This window comes from Lolium rigidum, chromosome 5 (genome assembly GCF_022539505.1).
Source record: "Lolium rigidum isolate FL_2022 chromosome 5, APGP_CSIRO_Lrig_0.1, whole genome shotgun sequence".
Classification (NCBI taxonomy): domain Eukaryota; kingdom Viridiplantae; phylum Streptophyta; class Magnoliopsida; order Poales; family Poaceae; genus Lolium; species Lolium rigidum.
Genome location: NC_061512.1, coordinates 159,805,086 through 159,819,686, shown reverse-complemented (window position 1 = coordinate 159,819,686; position 14,601 = coordinate 159,805,086). Strand labels below are relative to the sequence as shown.

Below are 14,601 nucleotides of genomic sequence, written 5' to 3'. Positions count from 1 at the left end.
CGAGATGGGATCGGCGGCGGCGGTGTCTCGGTAAGGTTTTCCGTATCGTGGTTTTTCGCCTCGGGGGTTTCGCGACGGAGGCTTTAAGTAGGCGGAAGGGCGGAGTCGGGGGCTGACGAGGGCCCACACCACGGGCGGCGCGGGCCCCCCTTGGCCGCGCCGCCATGTGGTTTGGCCACCTCGTGGCCCCACTTCGTATGCTCTTCGGTCTTCGGAAGGTTCGTGGCGAAATAGGCCCCTGGGTCTTTGTTTCGTCCAATTCCGAGAATATTTCGTTACTAGGATTTCCGAAACCAAAAACAGCAGAAAACGAGAACCGGCACTTCGGCATCTTGTTAATAGGTTAGTTCCAGAAAATGCACGAATATGACATAAAGTGTGCATAAAACATGTAGGTATCATCAATAATATGGCATAGAACATAAGAAATTATCGATACGTCGGAGACGTATCAACGCACTCCTTAAACTTCGCGTTCCAAACCTAGGGATACCCCACGCTGGCACTTTGAGCATCCAAATATAGTACTAGCTAACAAACACCACAATTTCATAGAGACATCCAACTCAAATTATAACTCATGATAAGTATTTCTGTAATCTTTACCCTAAGAGACACACACGGTGCACACACTGTCACCTTCACACCGTGGGACAAGGTGTCTCCGGAGATCACAATAATAAAACCACTTGAGTAGCCTAATAGATGAAGAGTAACATCTACTTATTCAACTAGATTACAAAGCTCATGATCACATAAAGATCACACCATGGGAGAGAGAGATAAACCACATAGCTACCGGTAAAGTCCTCAGCCTCGGGGAGAACTACTCCCTCCTCATCATGGGAGTCAGCAACAACGATGAAGATGGCGATGGAGTCGATGGAGATGGCTCCGGGGGCAATTCCCCGTCCCGGCAGGGTGCCGGAACAGAGATTTTTTGTCCCCCGAAACTTGTCTTCGATGGCGGCGGAGCTACGGAAGTTTTCGTGGATGGAGGCTGATTCTTTTAGGGTTTTCGCAAGGAAGGAAATATATAGGTGAAAGGACAAGGTCGGTGGCAGACCGAGGGGCCCACACCATAGCCAGGCGCGGCCAGAGGTGGGCCCGTGCCATGGCATGGTGTGGCCACCTCGGTGCCCTCCTCCATCTCTTCTTTGAACTCCATCTTCATGTCGAAAAAATAGGAGGTTTGGATTTTGTTCTGTCCAATTCCGAGAATATTTCCTGTACAACTTTTCTGAAATACAAAGACAACAGAAAACAGGAACTGGCACTGTGGCATCTTGTTAATAGGTTAGTTCCAGAAAATGCATAAAATGCCACGAAGTGTAAACAAAACATATAGCAATTGGTTTAAAACAAGCATGTAGCATCAAAAATTATGGATACGTTTGCAACATATCAGCATCCCCAAGCTTAACTCCTGCTCGTCCTCGAGTAGGTAAGTGATAACAAATAATTTTTGAGGTGACATGCAGCCAACACAATCTTGATCAAGTTATTGTAGAAGCATTGCAAGCTGAAATCAAAGTACTCTAAACATAGGCATGATGGATAAAATTCTAACAATGTAACTTAGCAACTATGTTGCAACATGAAAAGTAACACAAACAAAAGATCATGAATAATAATGCATTGAAAGCTATTTGTTTGTTTCGATCATAGAGAAAACATAGCAAAGTGGTATTCAGCTTTTCCTTCACGGGATAGCAAAACATAAATGCCAGGACACCTTTAAAGTTCAAAGGGTGACTAGATACAAATAGTTTGAGAACAAGCAATAAAATAATCATGAATCAATCAATAATAAATTTTGGGACTATGCACATTATACTCAGAATGAAAACTATGCTATCTTAAGTGGTGCATAAAGTTAGAAGATGGAGACTCAACATAAAACTAAAAGAAAAGCCCTTCGCAGAGGGAAGCAGAGATTACTCATGTGCTAGAGCTTTTTATTTGAATAAAACAGAGGTATTGAACATATAATTTTGAGAGGTATGAGTGTCTATGTCAACGAATGGCATTAAATGATTTATCATCCTTTCATGTTTAATTGCTTCAAGAGCGGCTCCCATAGAGAGAACAATAAATTTCCTCTTCTCATTTGTTTGAACAAGCTAAGTTCATGATTTCTCAAGCCCATAGTGTTAGGAGATTTATTTGATTATTTGTTTATTTCATATTTAGTGGGTTGGGAACCTGTTTGCTTGCTCTTTTTGCAATATTAGGGACTAGCACATTATGCATTCTAGTCAAGGTGTGAAGCCAAATAAACATGAAAGAGACAATAAAGCATCCAACACTTCCTCATGAGTTAAAACAGGAACACGATATAGTTACTTGCTTTTGAAGTTTTTAAAGGTAGCACACAAGCAATTTACTTTGGAGTGGCGGTGAAATACCACATATAGGTAGTTATGGTGGACACATTTGTTAAACTTTGGGTTTTTGGGAGTTGGATGCATGAGTAGAGCTCATACTCGGTACAGGTGAAGGCTAGCAAGAGACTGGGAGCGACAACTAAGAGAGCAATAATGGCCATAATCATGCATACCGACAAAACTTTATTAATCAAAGCATAAAGTGATATTACAAGTCAAAAACTAAATGATCATAGAGGCTTGAGGTGACTGGTTTGTATTCATAACATGGTGTAAGCATGCACCAAGTCAACCCAAATAAAACATTTAAAGGAGAATACCACAATATTATGCTTTTGTATGATGGAAACAACACATGATTCTTTCAATGACACATTAAGCACTCTCAGCTGTTTGAGAAAAGTCATGCTAAAATAATAACTACTAAGCATATAATTAAAATAATATCTAACATGACATGTTAAAGTCTAAGCCATAATCTAAACAAGCTTCCTTTTGCACCACTATAAGCATGAAATATTTTACCCTTCTCCAACACCAATCAACTTTTTTTGAAACAACTTTCATAATAGTTTATCAATAAAGACCAGAGAGCTAATCATACCTAACTGAAGAAAACTAACAAGCTCTGAACAAGAGATGCATGAAAAATAGGAGCTAAAAGCATTACAGTAGCTAGACAAGAATACTCAACAAATATAAGTGAAGAATACGAGTATTCACATGAAAAAGCGGAGCGTGTTTCTCTCCTACACAAGAATGCTAGGATCCAACCAAGTTGATTACAACAAACAAAAAAATAAAACTAAAAACAAAAATAAATACGCTCCAAGAACAACACATAGTATATGAAGCAATAAAAATATAGTGTCTTGAAAGATGACCTGATATTTTTGTTGATGAAGAAGGAGATGCCTTGGGCATCCCCAAGCTTTAACGCTTGTACCTCTTGGATATTTCTTGGGGTGACATGGGCATCCCCAAGCTTGAGCTTTTTTCCATCCTTCATCTTATCACATCATTCTTCTCTCCCTACACTTGAAAACTTCCTTCATACAAAACTTCACACAATTTTCATTAGCAACATTAGTGCAATCAAAATAACAAATCCACGTTGGTTCAGTTCTAACATAATTCAAACATCCATTAAAACATTAGCGACTGTAGCAACTTCTTTTAAAATCTCTTCCTCTCAAAACAACTCAAAAAGAAAAAGATTAAGAGGCAAAAGCAAATAGTGGCAGAAATCTGTCAAAACAGAACAACATGTAAAGATCATTTTTTCAAAAAACCTTTGTTGCTCAAATTGAAAAGTGCAAAACTAATGAAAGTTAGATAATAACCAGAGGCAGGTGCTTAAAAACTTTCAGATCAATCCGACGTTCTGGCCGAGAGTAGCAATTTTTTGGTGGCAGCACAGAATCTGTTTCGGGACAACAACTTCCCCAAATCTTACCTTCTTCCTATTAGAGGTTATTCTTGGCACAAAAACAAAATAAAAAGGATAAGGAGAGGTTGTTACATAGGTAACAACTTCCAAGACTCAACAAAAAAAATTACAGAAATAAAACATGGGTTATCTCTCAAGAGTGCTTTTCTTTAATGCCTTTCAGCTAGGCACAGTAGTTTGAGAAGATGCTCACATAAGAAATATGAATTGAAGTAAAAGAGAGCATCAAGATGCAAATATAAAACAAATTTAATTCTAACCCACTTTCTATGAAAAATAATCTTGTAAATAAACAAGTCATGGAAGCACAAAGAAACAAGCATAGGAAAGCAAAACAAGTGCAACTTCAAAATTTTCAACATAAAGAGGTGAAACATAATATTGTTGAGATACATAAAACCATGTTTCCCTCTCTTATAATAACTTTCAGTAGCATCATGAATAAAATTAACAATATAACTATCACATAAAACATTCTTATCATGAGCCACATGCATAAAATAATTATTACTCCCCACATACACATATTCATTCTTATTAAATGCAGTGGGAGCAAATTCAATAAAATAGCTATCATTATTATTCTCATCACCATAATCATCAAATATAGCAGGCATATTGTAATCATAATTAATTTTCTCCTCAATAGTAGGTGGACTGAAAATATCATATTCATCATTGTAATCATCATATATTGGAGGTATAGTATCATCATAGCAAATTTTCTCCTCTAAATCTGGGGAACTAAACAGATCATTTTCATAAAAACTAGCTTCCCAAGCTTAGACTTTTTCATAGCATTAGCAATAATGATGTTCAAAGAATTCATACTAATAACATTGATATCAGCATGCAAATAAAGTTGCATATGTTTTTTAATTTTCTCTTCAAACACCTCATGTCCTAACTCAAGATAAATATTATAAAGCTCTCTATTTTGTTGTTGTTTTACATTATGTCTAACTAGTGAAAATAAAACAAGAAACAAAAAGATATAATTGCAGAATCTAAAGGAAATAACTTCGAGCACTCACACACCAGCAACAGTACTAAAAGATAGCTTAGTAGCCAGAAGATGTGAGTACCTTTTACCTTACCTCCCCGGTAACGGTGCCAGAATAGAGCTTGATGTGTCTACGAACACTTCTATTCTTGTAGATAGTGTTGGACCTCCAAGTGCAGAGGTTTGTAGAACATCAATAAGTTTCCCTTAAGTGAATCACCCAAGGTTTATCGAACTCAGGGAGGTAGAGCTCAAAGATATCCCTCTCAACCAACCCTGCAATTAAGATACAAGAAGTCTCTTGTGTCCCCCAACACACCCAATACACTTGTCAGGTGTATAGGTGCACTAGTTCCGCGAAGAGATAGTGAAATACAAGTAATATGGATGATTATAAGTGGTAATTGCAATCTGAAATAAAAATGGCAGCAAGCAAACATGTAGCAGAACTGGTTGTAAACGGTGTTTCAATGCTTAGAAACAAGACCTAGGGATCTTACACTCACTAGTGGACACTCTCAACAATGATACAATAATTGAATACATAAATATCTTCTCTTCACTATGTGACTCTGAACCACTCTCCGGTTGGATAACGAATGATATGTCCAATTTGCATCACTATTTTATATCATAATTTACTATTATTCATTGATATATTTCATATTTAGAGATTATACTTATGTTATTTCATCTATTTTTGCATGTTTGATGATTATTGGAGAATTAACTGCCGGAGTCAGAATTCTGCTGGAAAAAGGACCGTCAAGATACCATATTTCTGAAGAGCAACAATTCCCAGAAAATACCCAGAAACTCCTATTTTGCCAGATAACGGAGGAAGCTAGAAGGGGAGCCTGAGGGGGGCAGGAGGGCCCCACAACACCCCTAGGCGCGGGCCACCCCTGGCCGCGCCTAGGCATGGTGTGGTGGCCCTGGCCCACCTCTAACATTGTGCCCTCGCGTATTTCATCCCCCCGAGAACCCTAAGACGAGGGGAGCGAACAGAGAAATATTCCGCCGCCGCTACGGGGCGGAAAACCACAGAGAGAGAAACGCTCTCCAGCAGGCAGAAATCTGCCGGGAAAATTCCTTCCCGGAGGGGGAAATCGTCGCCATCGTCACTATCATCGAGCTGGACTTCTTCGGGATCATCATCATCTCCACCCACCAGCACCATCATCACCGCCATCTCCACTTCGTCCCGCTGTAACATCTTGAGTTTGATACTTGTCTAGTTCATAGGGGAACTTTCCCGGTGTTGATTACTCCTTGTAGTTGATGCTATTGAGTGAAACCATTGAATTAAAGTTTATGTCCATATTGTTATTCATCATTATATCACCTCTGATTATGATCCACATGATGTCTCGTGAGTAGTTCATTTAGTTCTTGAGGACATGGGAGAAGTCATGATGGTAGTAGTGGAACTATGTTGAGTAATATTTAATGGTGTGATATTTAAGTTGTGGTGTTATTCTTCTAGTGGTGTCATGTGAACGTCGACTACATGATACTTCACCTTTATGGGCCTAGGGGAATGCATCGTGTATTTGACTACTAATTGTGGGGTTGCGGGAGTGATAGAAACCTAAACCCCCGTTACGAAACCGGTGCATGAGGGAATGTAGGAGCTCAAAGTTTAAGGTTGTGGTTAGATTTATCTTAATTACTTTCTTGTAGTTACGGATGCTTGCAAGGGGTATAATCACAAGTATGCATTAGTCCAAGTTGGGGTAGTGCCCGGTCTAAGATGGATCTACCGTGATTGAAGATTACAGTAACAGATCTAAGCAAATCGAGGCAGTGAACAGCAAGAACTGGACAAGAACATCAAGCAATAGCGAGGAACACCTTGCAAACATCAATCTGAACCCTATCCTAATGAAAACCCTAGCAGATCTAATGTGCATGTTGTCGCAAATGCCCGAGCATGGCCTGTTATGGCACAACGAGTAAGAGGGTGAAAAGGAGAGGTCGTTACCGCCATTGTTCCTGCCGAGGGGGAGGTCGAGTTCGCGGTCGAACTCGAGATGCCGATGAAGACTGTCGAGCAGGTTCAGGCCGATGTTGCGGTGATGCTCGCCGACTCCTCCTCCTCCGGTACCGGTGTTCCTCCTTGCGGCGACGCGGCGGATTGATCGCCGGGAGGGGAACTGCTTGGTGATGTGACAGTTTGGGGGTGGTGAGAGTGAAGTCGCGAGTGAGACGAAGGAGAGGGGAGCGGTGAGGCTAATTATGGCAGCGACGTTTCCGTTTCCCTTCCCCACGCGTACATGGCCGCAACGGGTTAAGTGCGAGCCCTCGAAACCCATATCTAAACCCGGTATACCCATACGTCGTATACGTATAGAGACTACATCAACGATCTCCATCAAAACCTCCACGATCTAAACATCCTCCTCTAGCCGATCCATCGCTGCCGATCAGGAACGACGTCGGTGCCGATCAGGTCCGCCGCTGCTGCGATCTAGTCCGCCGCCCACTACACCTCCGATCACCATCGTCCCCGTCTTCTACCCACTCATTTTCGGCCTGAGTGTCGCAGCTAAAACTGGCGAGGTGACCGCCAGTCACGAGGCAACCATGCGCCCGTGCCGTCGACAGACTGACCGGACCAGAGCGCCAGCCTGTCCGGCCCTGTAGTTCTAGATAACAGAGAACAGCCAGACTTTAGGCCGGCCTGTCCGGCCTTGTAGCACCAATGAATCTGTAGTTACAGAGGAGTAAATAAGGAACGGAGAGTAGCCAGACTTGTCGCCGGTCTTGTAGTACCAATGAATCATTGACGGTCTGGCCGGCCGTGACGACCGGCATGTCATTGCTTTCATCATAAACATGTTGGACAGTCTGGAAGAAGGTCCGCCGGATTGTCCGGCTGCACACCGCGCCGCCGCATCGCACTTTCTGCACGCCGCCGTCTTGACTGATCATGCCGGCGAGCACCGATCGCTATTCCTCGTAGCCGGCATGCCGCCGTGTTGTCGTGCCTCCCGCCGCCCACCGGCCAGCACCACTCGTTGTCCCTCATAGCAGGCACGCCGCCACGTTGATGTGCCTCTCGCCGGCCCTGCAGCAATTCCGTCGTCCGGCGGTGTGTTACTCGTATACCGTATTCGTACAATTTAATTGGGCCATACGGGTTTTGTATATGGATACATATAACAATTTTGTATTAAAAATAAAGGGGTATCGAGCGATCTCAGCCGTCCTTGTGTTTGAGTTTGCCAAATTTTAGATTGAGTTTGGGAGGTGGGGGTTGTACCGAAGCAGACGCCTTAACATAAATCAGATCAAACGGCTACAAAAAGAATCATCAAAACAGAAAAATGAAAAGAGAGTCAAACAATAATCCTGCTCCATGTTTTGATTTCATCGAGACCAAGGCTGACCCAACGAGCTGCCACGAGATATCCCAAAACAGTTAGCTGAGATCCCAATCCCGATCCCATCCATAAAGTTCCCCATAAAAAATCCCCAATCTAGAATCTCGACAGAAATCACCAACCTTGAATCAACTTCAAAGAGAGAGAAAACTAGTCTGGCCAGGTGCGAGAGAGAGCAAACTTTTTTTTTGCGGGTAGAGAGAGAGCAAACTTGACTGACCAGATCTGCTCCAGAGTACAGGATATCAGTTCAGGGAAGGAGACGAGCGTGTTTGTGGTTTTTGGAGGACAATCTGCTGGACTACAAGGTTCATCGTGCAAATGTGGCAGCAGCCCAACTCCTGACTAGAGCACATCCCTTCGTTTTCCATCCAAAGGCCCATAATCGATGGGTGCAGCAGGTACATGAGTTAAGTGGTTTCACAGGATACGTTCTCACGGAAGCTATACAAATAGAAATTGGGGGAGCACTTAAGTAAGCAGTCTCAACATGCACGGAGAATATTTTCGTGTAACAAGAATCAGTATAAATTAAAGCACGAATAACTCTAAAACACGTACAGCGGAAAATCAAGCACGAACAAACAAAGAGTAGAACCATTCGCAGAGCACAAAATGCAGCTGTTTCACATACACATACGCGAATTTCACAACATTCAAACATGGGATATCTACTGAGTGCACAACAGAGAATCTGACATCCAGCTGATAACAGGCAGCATAGGATTATTTAGGACACCATGAAGTGACATTGTTCTTTAATCACCCTCATAGTCAACCTCAGCTGCCATATACTCCCACTTAAAGCAATTTGGACCGAGAAGGCTTTGGGGGAAGTCCAAAGTAGACCAGGTTACCTTCACCTCTATAGTGGCCAGCCCAAGCTTGAGAACAGAGACACGGTTTCCATGCTTTTGAACAGGGAAGGTACAGGAACTCTGAACAATACGACGATCCGAGCCACCAGTCTGACTGAGTATCAACGATACAAGCAAATGACCTCCCTTCACCACAGCAACCACAACCCTGCTTAGGTCAGATGCCTCGGCAGCTACGATTCCATCAAACAGATCGAACTGCCCACTCAACTGTGAAGTGTAAAATGCTGCTGCTTTCAGCTTCAAGCCATTGTCCTGTGAAGCCAGCTCTGATATCCCGACCTGTACAGTGGCCTCCGCGGCGCTGTCCAGAAGTGCATAGGTTATATCCACCGCTCCATAATCACCATCAATCCGCCTTCTGCTTGCCGTAGCATGTCTTGAGGTTCTGTGGCTGAAGGAGGCAACACAGTCGATGAGCTTTAAATCATCTTCTACTTCTCCCGCTTTCTTGATCTTCAGGTCAAACTCGATTAGCACATGAGCCTCCATTCTGATGCCCCTCTTAGGGCCAGTAATCTGTATAAAGCCATCAGGCCCCACGATGAAAGGATCATCCCTTTGGCGATTGAAGATATAATTACGCATAGGGTTCAACAGATCCCTGACAGCCACATATCCATACAACTTGACCGGGCCATCAACATATGAAGAAGTGTAAGCTAGCTTCAAGTAGAATATCTGCATCATGGTCCGAAATTCATGACTCTGGCAAACCCTCCTGCCATCAGCCATGCAAGAGCTTGATGGCTCTGTCATCATCATTGGCCCCAGACAAGCTGATTTGACAATCATGCATTAGAAATTGTACGTGCAGTAGATTATAGAACTTATTAAGTTCCAACTTTCAATTGAATGGAGAGAAAAGGAACAAGAAGATATACATGGATTGATACAAGCAAGGTTAAAAAGTGGGATTAGAATAACCACATGGCACATGTGGTAAGCTATCTCATAAAAAAGTAGAAATAAAATAGACACTATTAAACCTTTGGAGCATGTTTCTTTTATGAAATTGGAACTGGTCAGGCATTTCTGCACTGAATATGTAGTGTAGTTGCAAAAGTTGTCTCAGATATAGCTGCACAGCTTTTTAAGCCAACATTGTTGACGATCATGTGGCCTGTTTTTAAGATAAGCAGTACAACGTTTGAAAACAGTGGATCATGATAGATTTAAATGGGCTTTGGAATTGGTACATCCTCCTACCAATCAAAAAGGGCAATCCTAATTTAATAATAACCAAGTGCAACAAACATCAGAAATACAATCCAATAAAACAGGAGGATCCATGGATCTTGTGCATTCAACTTCTCTTAAATAAACAGAAATGAGTGCTTATAAAAGCTCAGTAGCCATTTCTTGAAATCATATAGCATCCCTAATTTTGATCAACAGTTGGGTGCGTTTAGATAGTTTCTTAATCAACAAAAATGAGGGCTTGTAAATGCTCATCACCATTTTTTAGATCATACATCACACCTGATTTAATAGTATAAAAAGCTGCTTTTAGGATTGCGGCAAGTGTAAAGTGGTGATTTTAGTATTTTCGCAAAGATGCAGAGTTTTTTATGTCTTCGATTTTACACCAAAGCAAAGCTTTGACTTCAATCTGGTTGTAAGGAGTTAACTAAATCGTTTGTAAGGTCTGCATTATAGATCTCATCTTCTGTTTGGAATGGAAGTGTTTTTTGTGTGCGCTCCAGTATCTAATTCAAAAAAATTGAACTAAATACCAGAGCACACACAAAATATAACTCTAATCCAAACAGGCCGTTAGTGGTGCTGTAGTGTAAAATGAATGCTTTTTGTGGATCTGGACCTGTAGTGTAAAATGAATAATTTTTGTGGATCTGGGCCTGCAGTGTCAAGGCGTAGTCAGCAAGGGGATTGGGAGTCAATCTACTGCTTTGGAAAAAGAAAAGGATTTTGGCAAAATCACCTATCTGTGGCAAAATCACCTATATGAATCAAGCTAAGATTGATAGTGGAGCCATTCAACAATTAAGATGGAAGGAATTACGTACTCTCGTTGGTGTCATGGAGACGATAAACTTTAGCATAATAACCGTTGCTTCTGTAGATAGAGCCATCACCATGCCTCAAGTGTCGAATGATTTTGGCACGCTTCACGCCATCGAGCGGACGCCCGTCGTCTCCCAAGACCACCATGTCCCTCGGAGCCGCCGCCGACGCGACGGCCTGTACGCCGCCGCTCTCGATCTTTCTTCTCTTCTCCTCGATTGAGGTTTCGTCGCCACAGATTACTCTGCTGTGAGGAGCATTCGACGATGCGACGGCTCGTCCGCTGCCGATCTCCATCCCCCTTCTATTTTCTTCGATCGGATTGTCGTCGCCCCAATTTATTCTACTCCGGAGAACCGTCGGCGACGCGTCCGCTTGTACACCGCCCCTCTCCATCAGTCTTCTTTCCCTTCGATTGGATTTGTTTGGTTAGGGTTAGGGTTTGCGACTTTGCGTGCGCGTTTGATTTGAGTATTTTTTTTCCTATCCAGCAAGACATTTAATCATTTATCCGACCGATCACCGATGGCTTTTTGCCTCACTTTGTATATACAACCCCTCTAGTACTCATTTTTGCAAGATTGTGTCCCTGTAATCAGATTGTCCATGAAAACCTGCTAAATTTAGGCCGGCCGGCCCAACATTTAGCTATAATGTCCGTTTAACCAAGCAAAAGAGCACGGTCCATCGCAATTACGGCTATTTAATAACCCATTAGTGTTTTAGGGTTACCGTGTCCATTTTATTAAGCAACATTTTAGATAATAAACTAAACAAAATACTATTAGAAATAAAAAAATTAAGCAAAGATTACAAAGGCAGATTGTCTCTGCCCAAAATTTCTTTTTTTTTGCATATGGTCAGGAAGGATTCCTATTGGCATCATCAATAACACGCGGGCGTTTGCTAATCATCTTGAGTGAATTATTTGTGCTCTTTCTCAGCATATTAGCTACCGATCAAAGAGCAACGACATCACAACCTTAAGATATTTATCATTTGTAAGAACTAGTCTAGGTCGATTGCTGATGACGGTAAACAACAACGCCAAAAAAAATCTTGATACGTTGGGACTCCAAGTGCAGCGTGTTGTGTTAGCTGAGTATTTTCCTGACAAGGTGACTCGAGGGTTTAAGTCGAACTCTCGGGGAACTTAGCAAAGAGTATTCTCGTCTCTCTTCTTCTAGCAATTCTACACATAAAATAAAAGCCTTGTATCCCAACTCCACCGTGTGATTGTCAAGCACAACGTTTCGCGTAAGTAAATAAAACACAAGTAAAATAAAGTGAGTAAAACTAGATATAATATAGTAACTAAGTAAAAACTGTAAAGGGGTTGATTGTTTTTGGTGTTTTGGATACAAATAACAAAAGTAAATATTTTTATATTTTCGAATTAAAATAGTGCAATAAATAGAAAGCAAGATAAAAGTAATGTAAATGTGTTTCTCATGATAAAAGTAGACCGGGGTTCATGGGTTCACTTGACTATTCTCTTTTTTAAGCTGTAGTGGATATATAGTAATTCATCAATGAGATATGAGGATGCAAAACAATAATTTAAGTAAGATATGCATTCATATGGGTATCACGTCCTAACATAGATACAACACATCTCTCTTATACTCCATAAGAAAGGGAAAACTCCATGCAATTTTGTATTAACAATTAACAGAGTATAGCCATAAGTATTTTGACATGATGTTTGAATATCAAATATGCTACCTTGACCAAACAAAATCATCACTTTTGTCACGTGACGAACATAGCACATGCATTCACTTTATCCCTAACGAGGTAGCAAAAGAAAAGGCAAAGTCATAATAGATCATGAATTTGTTGTCACTATTCAATCACTAAAAACCATGCTACTTCATCTAATACACACATCACCCCACACACGCTTTTGCGTAGATGTTGGATCAGAATAAATACTTAAGAACGTGGTACATAATATGCATCTATCAAAACATCTTACACATAATACGATCAGATCTCATAGCACAATATCATAGAATAAGGATCCACCACATAGGTATTACAAATATGGTCATAATCATGTGAGGCAGCTCATATGGCACTAAGAACTATGAACGACATGAGAGAAATAGATCAAGCTACTGCCACAAACCCGTAGTCCAGAGGTGGACTACTCTCGCTTGATCATGGTGATGATGATGAAGACATTGGAGAAGGTGGAGATCCCTCCGGCGGTGATCCCAGCGGAGTTTATCCCTCCAATCTTCTTTGATGAAGCCTCTGTTTTCGTGTTTTTGTCTTTCTGCGGCACTCTTCTCCCGAGAACTCTTCGAGGCCATATATATAGTGATTTTTAGGTCAAAATGCGTCGGTGGGCGAAAAGATCACGCGATTGAACGATGAACGGCCGAAAGAGGGCAGGTGGCGTGCCCTACATGTTTGGGCGCACCACCTGGTCTCTTTTGGGCCTCAGTCCCATCCAGGTGTGCTTCGAGGTTTCATGGTGCTTGTCCCGATAAAAAAACTCCAAAAATCACAGGTTAATTTGACTACGTATAGGTCTCTAAAGTGAAAAATACACTGTCGAGGGTGCTCTCCGGTGATGTCTACGCACGTTTCTATTCTTGTAGACAGTGTTGGGCCTCCAAGTGTAGAGGTTTGTAGAACAGCAGCAAGTTTCCCTTAAGTGGATCACCCAAGGTTTATCGAACTCAGGGAGGTCAAAGCTATCCTTCTCAAGCAACCCTGCAATTACGATACAAGAAGTCTCTTGTGTCCCCAACACACCCAATACACTTGTTAGATGTATAGGTGCACCAGTTCGACGAAGAGATAGTAAATGCAAGTGATATGGATGAATATGAGTGGTAATAACAATCTGAAATAAATATGGCAACAAGTAGACATGCAGTAAAACAGTAAATAAACGGTGATTCGATGCTTGGAAACAAGGCCTAGGGATCATACTTTCACTAGTGGTCACTCTCAACAATGATATCATAAAGGAATATAAATATAAGCACTTCACTATGCTACTCTGAAAGACTCTTCGGCTGGATAACGAACACTAACCCACTGCCTACGTCTGAAAAAGGAAACCTTGAAAATGTATTCTCAAGTACTAATGAACACCCCGCGCTGCACTTTGAGCATTCATAGGCGGTACTAACACAGCACAATTGCATAGAGACATCCAACTCAAATCATAATTTAGTGAACAAGTATTCTGTGAAATATAGCCTAAGAGACCCACACGGTGCACACACTCCACCTTTACACACGTGGGACAAGGAGTCTCCGGAGATCACATAAGTAAAATCCACTTCAATAGCATAACGACATCTAGATTACAAAGCTCATGGTCACATAAAGATCATATATACCATGGGAGAGACAGATAGACCACATAGCTACCGATATAGCCCTCAGACCCGGGGAAAACTACTCACTCCTCATCGTGGGAGTCAGCAAAAGTGATGGAGATGGCGGTGGA

At 41.7% G+C, this 14,601-nt stretch overlaps 1 protein-coding gene across 1 annotated transcript; it reads right to left on the bottom strand.

Moving 5' to 3' along the window:
- Positions 1–8,984: 8,984 nt before the first annotated feature.
- LOC124656613 lies at positions 8,985–11,525 on the bottom strand. The gene is made up of 2 exons (XM_047195325.1): positions 11,132–11,525; positions 8,985–9,883 (listed from the first exon to the last, which is right to left on the bottom strand). The coding sequence occupies exons 1-2, from the start codon at positions 11,523–11,525 to the stop codon at positions 8,985–8,987; spliced, it is 1,293 nt and encodes a 430-aa protein (XP_047051281.1).
- Positions 11,526–14,601: the final 3,076 nt, after the last annotated feature.

Excerpts from the sequence above, each read along its gene's own strand:
- LOC124656613 (XM_047195325.1), bottom strand. The coding sequence starts at position 11,525 with ATGGAGAGGGGCGGTGTACAAGCGGACGCGTCGCCGACGGTTCTCCGG. Across the intron at positions 9,884-11,131 it reads TCTCCATGACACCAACGAGA|CTTGTCTGGGGCCAATGATG; the intron begins GTACGTAATTCC and ends TTGTCAAATCAG.